The sequence below is a fragment of the Malaclemys terrapin genome, chromosome 2 (assembly GCF_027887155.1).
Source record: "Malaclemys terrapin pileata isolate rMalTer1 chromosome 2, rMalTer1.hap1, whole genome shotgun sequence".
Lineage (NCBI taxonomy): Eukaryota > Metazoa > Chordata > Testudines > Emydidae > Malaclemys > Malaclemys terrapin.
Window position 1 is genome coordinate 196,980,125 of NC_071506.1, and position 6,282 is coordinate 196,986,406.

The 6,282-nt window shown below is 41.1% G+C and overlaps 1 protein-coding gene across 6 annotated transcripts in view; it reads right to left on the bottom strand.

The window, feature by feature from the left end:
- Positions 1-5,999, bottom strand: part of NME8 (NME/NM23 family member 8) — a 30,058-nt gene extending 24,059 nt beyond the window's left edge. Inside the window, exons 1-5 of one of the 6 annotated variants that reach the window (XR_008443915.1) lie at positions 5,720-5,999; positions 4,419-4,471; positions 2,824-2,860; positions 2,672-2,729; positions 1,174-1,280 (exon numbers count right to left, since the gene is read on the bottom strand). Coding sequence is in view for 1 of the 6 variants with exons in the window: in XM_054019235.1 (XP_053875210.1) it covers positions 1,174-1,280; positions 2,672-2,729; positions 2,824-2,856 (198 nt within the window). In the remaining 5 variants the exon portion in view is untranslated. Of the gene's footprint in view, positions 1-711; positions 775-1,173; positions 1,281-2,671; positions 2,730-2,823; positions 4,365-4,418 lie in introns of those variants that run through there. The other 5 variants (XR_008443914.1, XR_008443916.1, XR_008443917.1 and 2 more) reach the window with 5 other exon arrangements.
- Between the last annotated feature and the right edge of the window lie 283 nt (positions 6,000-6,282).

Sequence of the window (6,282 nt, forward strand, 5' to 3'; positions counted from 1 at the left end):
AGATTACAATTCGTTGTTTGGTGTTTTGGGCTTGTTACTCTATGTTTTGTATGTACACATATAAACACCTAGGTGTGTATGACTTTTTTAAAAAAGCTTTAAATATTTGATATATATGGGGTTGGATTTTTAGAATCAGAGTTTAATAGGAGGAGATCTGTGTTAAAGATCTGTAGGATAAAAACCTTGCGGACTTGTCTGTTGACTTAATGGTAGTGATCCACATTTGTAGGTCAGACCTACAATGATCTCCATTAAAAGAGCATTTGCCAACGGTCACTACATAGTGGTATCTGCAATTATACAGTTTTGCTCTGTGTTTACAGATGAAGATATCAGTGGTAACTCTATTGGTAATGGTTAGCGCATGATGCTTTTTATGGCTATTGCCATAGGCAAGACAGGTTGCTTCTGTCATCTTGCTCTCTGGGGCTTCAGAGAATGCAACAAAAACAATTTGCAGCCATACGGACAAGTATTATAAACTTGATAGTTCAATATCTGGATGGGAACTCAGAATGAACCTGTGAAACACATATATCTTTAGTGCATTAGATTGTAGCTGCCATTTTATCTTGCTCTTCTGGATGAACTTTTTCTCGAAAACATTTTAAATCTATTTGTTTTTCAGCTTCCCCCTCTTTGTTCCTTTTTAAATATAACATAGGAAATTATACGGAAAAGCAAGAAAAACAAAAGGAAGTTACTGACCTGATTTTCAGAAGTGATGAGCACCCACAACTTCTATGGTCTTCAGAGGAAGTTTCAGCACTTCTGAAAGTCAGGCTATATGGTTATGCAATGTTAAGACTTGGATTTTTAAACATGCAAGTCGGTATATTCAGAGATATGGTTCCCCCAGTAATCTCAACTCTATCTCATAGTATGTATGCATTATAAGAATGTTCTTCATTACACTATTGTCTAGTATGTCTTTTCCATAATTAACTTGTATGATTCTAGCTTATGCCTTATCTTATTATAGATCCTTCCCTATCCATTATATACTTTGATCGTCCTCTTTTAAGAAGTCATTCAGAAAAAGAGACAAGCAAGCCAAATTCACCAATGACTCCACTGGTACTCAGATACTATGGTGATAGGTACTCTATAAATAGATAGATACAGAAATACATTTGACACTGACGCTCTAAATAGAATTTACATCCTTACCACAGCAAAATGCAAAAGGTCATCTTCACCATGCTCATTTTTTAGTTTTCTGAATAAATTTACCACCGCTTTGCAAGGCCCACACCAAGCCTGATAAACATCTATTACTGAAAGTATAAAAAATTAGGATGAAACTCACCTGTTTCATATAGTTTATAAAATAAAATGTTTTTGTAAATGTATAAGGTTAGTCCTGCAGTGGCATTGGCATACATGTATTTCTAAGTCTATTTCTGGTCTCTTTTTCTTCTGAAAAACATTAAGTTTTGGTATTATCTCTTACACAAATTAGGTTTCAACTTAAATGTCTTAGTCTGTAAGAGTAGTTATTTATTTATATATTTTGTGGTGGGGAATGCAGTTATATTAATGTCTCCTTCCCCTATTCCTTTGTCTTGGTTGACCTTCCTTTCCTGTGCCCACTGTTAGTTGTCTCTCCCTCCTTTGGCCCTTTTATCAGTTGTCTCTTTCCATGCCCTGCCGCTCCTTTTTGGGCTGTTTCCCTCCTTCCTAAGATCATGTATGTTGTCTCTCTCTCTCAACCTTACTCACAACCCATTGGTTTTCTCTCTTGCTCCCCTGATCACTTCACCCACGATCTGTTCTCCCTCTTTAGATAGCATTCCTACTAAATTTAACAGATATTGATGCTAAGCTTACATACAAACTGAGGGGAGTGAAGAAAATACATACTATGTACACTCTTGAAAGCACACAATTTATAACACAATTGCTTTTGTCTTATGCCAGATACAATTGTGCATGAATAGGAACATAAAACTCATTCTACTGATTAGTTCGATTTTACTGAGTAATTGAAAATATTGACCTATCAGGACTTTCACCCACCACTTCCCAGACATGAAGTCTTTTCAGAACTTTTTTTTTTTTAAACACCCATGCATGATATCCAGTATGGTTTAAATTCACTGCTTTGCAAAGGAGTATGTGACAATCACTCATCACTACAGAACCCTTTTGTGTTTGAATTGCAGGCAGACACAATGAATTGGTTTTTGTATCTTTCGTGTGATTGGATTGATATTGTGACAGTTCCAAAATGGCCAATGCAAGAGGCACAGTTGGGTGTTATATGGAGGAGCCATGAGATCGGAGTTCACATGGATTAATTTGCCAGGAACTCCTTTCATACTATAGGTGGTATGGAGAGCCAGTGACCATACAGCCAGCCTTCAGGCTGGTGAAGCAGCTGTGGAGTGGCTGCAGTGCAGACCTGTGTTTTGCCCCCAGTTTAGGAATGTGAATTTCAAATCCTTTGAGTCTTCATGTAAAATAGCTACACAGAGCATATTTACTTAGGCTTTATGGAGGTTTCTAGAACTCTTTGCTTTGAGGGGCAAGCCACAGGAAGTGGCAGTTTGACGAAGTGTGTGCACAGTGAGAAGTAACTGGGCAGGAAGGGGTCACAAAAATAAAAAGATTGATAAAAATGCACACACATTTCATTATGTGAGATTAATAGAAAAAATAATAGTACCTGTTACACCTTTAGTCAGCAACATTTCATCCCATTGACTTTGATTGGTTATTACTACCTGAGATAAAACAAACCCAGAATTTAATATCTCTAAAAATGTCAACAATTTTATTGAACTCTTGAATTATTCAAGTAACAAACAAGATTTATACCTGTAGTTGAACTTCTTTCTTCTTTCCTGCCATTTTCCTGTGATTACATGAAACACAGCAAACATAAAACACTTCTAAAATATATTATTGTTGCTCGATACGTTTAGCTCCATATAAATTGTGGCTTGGGGAACTGATTTACACAAAGTGCCTTTTCCATACAATAGTATTCTATGGGCGAGATCCTCAGCTGATTAAGATCAGCATAGCTCCACTAAAGTCAATGTGGCTATGTCGATTTACACCAGCTGAGGATCTATCCCTAAATATAGCTGACTTCACTAGAGCTAAACTGATTGGCACTAGCTAAGGATCTCATCTTGAAATTCACTATTTATTTACAGATTAAGACATAGCACAGGAAACCACATTACAAAGTTCACATTTCCAACATATTGGGGTCTTCAGGACATTTCGGTCTCCATGTCGTTCTATCTCCCAGTGCACTGATGAGACTGCCTACACGGACACTGGGTGGAATGGAAGTTGCTGTGACATGAACATATTTCCACAAAGTATTGGAGTAAGAGCTTCAACTCAAAGGGCATCAATTCAAAATTTGTCATTCATGATCTGAGATATATTTAGCCTAATGACCTGCACATAACTCATTATAAGGTTAAGATTTTTGTCACGGTTATTTTGAGTAAAAGTTACGGACAACTCACGGGCAATAAACAAAAATTCACAGAAGCCCACAATCTAAACTATCCAGACCAGGCCTTTCCCTCATTCTAATGTATGTTAATATGTATCCTTGTTCTTTGCAGATGATTTTCTACAGATATCTGAATAGGGTTTTGTAGAAAAGCTAACTTGGTTTATTTATTGGTAAGTTTTTTAGTTAAGTTTCAGTTTATTTTCAATTAATAGATGAGATCTTTTCCCAGTCCATGCTGTACTACATCATTTTTGTTTCTTTTACAATTGAAATAAAATTTTTAGGTAAAAAGCCACTGATTTGAGTGGGAAAATACACATCTATCTATATTTGAACTCCAGTTTTACAACTAAAGAGGAATGAATATCTCACTGGACAGGTAGTGGGATACAAAACATTTCACTTTCAGGAACGGATTCAAATCAGTTGTTTTTGTCTAATGGCTGTTGGGAGACCAACATAAAATGAATTGGTGGCCTCAGTCCATTTCCTAGTGCACAAGAGTTCACTTAACAAAATCACCACCATGACTGTCATTCTTGATGACAATATCACCAGAGAAGTCAAACAGTGAATGTATATGCACACTGAACTGTCCTGTCAATTCTATAGTGGTCCCTTCAGACTAGGGTTGAGGCATATTGGCTAATGAGAGAAATCTTGTCCTGCTGCCTGCTTGCGTACCTGCTCTGTGGAAAAGAGAACTTCACTTTGTATGTGTGTCAGCCTGACACCTTCCATCAAAAAATAAAATAAAACTTAAAAGTACAGGTTTATTTAAAAAACTTCAATTCGGGCAGTGGGCCTGCACCATTGGCATGTGGCAATATATCTGTATCTAGGCATTTTATCTCCCTCCTTACACTATCCCAAATAGCTTAGGGGAGATGGTGCATAAAAAACTGCCAGGTCATGACATGCTTTATGAATTTACCAATATTAGTAACTGGTATTCAGCAGATTTGGTCTTTTCCTGCTTGTTAGCCACTGTTACGGAGAGATCAGGAGAATTACACTCTTACAACACAATCATTAATAGCCCCATAACACATACAACATAGCACCAGGCATGCATATACTTCCCAACTGACATGCACATAGTCCCCAACGTGCTGACACATATTCCCAGATTGCAATGCACACACACAATATGCTACCACACACAAATACATACACATTGACTGGCACATTATGCACAGATACACAATGCTGAGATGACATATGAATACACAATTTCCTTCACACATGCAGATGCACAAAATGCTAAGTCACAAACTGGCACAACAGGTTCCCACACTAACACATCCTGACAAAACATACAGTGTGACAAACAAATGCCCCCTCTGACTGAGGCACGCCCAGCCTGGAGACCCACAATACCCTGAAATTCAATCATTGTCCTAGGTACATTGCTGTACACATCTTCTCACCAACACACACAGACAGCATATCAGCACACACATATGCTCAATATCTCATGCATATTGACAAATTCACATGCAGACCACACTGACACATAATAATGCATACACATGCATGCGCTAACGGACAAATCACCACATACCCATACACATCCACCCACATGCATACACACAGGGGACTCTGACACGCACAACTTTTAACACATACCTGCACACAAACCACACATAAGCAGACTTAGGGCCCCAAGAAGCTCCAGGTGGTCCCAGTTTAATATTGCCCCCAGCCCCAAATACCACTCATCTTATCTAACATGGTTTCTTTAACAGTGTGTTAACATTGTTGGGATATTTTTTGGTTTGTGGAAATAATGCAATTAGTGTTGTAGAGGGTGGCTGATGGGTAGGGGGGGGGGTCCGAAACATTCCTCCTTATAGTCCCCAATAGGGTAGCTTTACCTGTGTGTGCACAAGACACCCTTTGCACACACCTAGTCCTCTGACACACATCTGCACACACGTGACACTGACACACACCAGTACACAGACAGAAACATGAAACTGACCCCTGCACACACATGCAACAGACACACATTTGCGACACTGGTGCATGCTTGCACACACGCATGACACTGGCACACACCTGCACACATACATGCAACAGACACACACACCCAACACCGACACACACCTGCACACAGACGAGCGACAGTCACTCATGCCACTGACATACACGCCCAACACGAACACACACCATTGCACACACGGGCGGCACCGACACCCCGTGCACACACAGGGCTCACACTCGTGCACACACCCTGAGCGCTCTGGCACACGCTACGCGCACACCCCAGCCTGCAGAGGGCTGTTACGGCGACGGCAGCAGCAGCAGCACGCGGCTAGCGGCGGATAACGGCCCCCCCAGCCTGCGCCCGACAGGCCCAACCAGAGAGAGCGAGAGCGTTCCAAAACCGTTGGTCCCGCTCCCTCGTCACTGCTCCGCCCACTTCTCCACCCGCCCTCGATCATCAAGGATGGGTGCGGCTCTCGGAGAGCAACGCGCATGCGCGACGCTGATAAATTCCACGGGTGCGCAGCCTTAGGGGAAGGGGTGGGTGATTTGCTGCAGCGCACGCAGTATGGCGGGGTCTCCCGGCTTCTCTTCTTTCTGCTCACTGAGGGAGGGGGACTAATACGAATTCGCTCTCTTTCTCCTTGCTGAGCGTCTAGACTCTATCTGGTGCCGCATTGCGGGCTGGAAGGGGGATGGTTGGCGGGGCAAGGATTTTGGCGGGAAGGAGCTTTTGCTTATGGGGGTTGAGTGGGTGGGGGAAAGCAGCCCACTCATTGGACACCTCCCAGGATGTTGGAAGCTTTAGA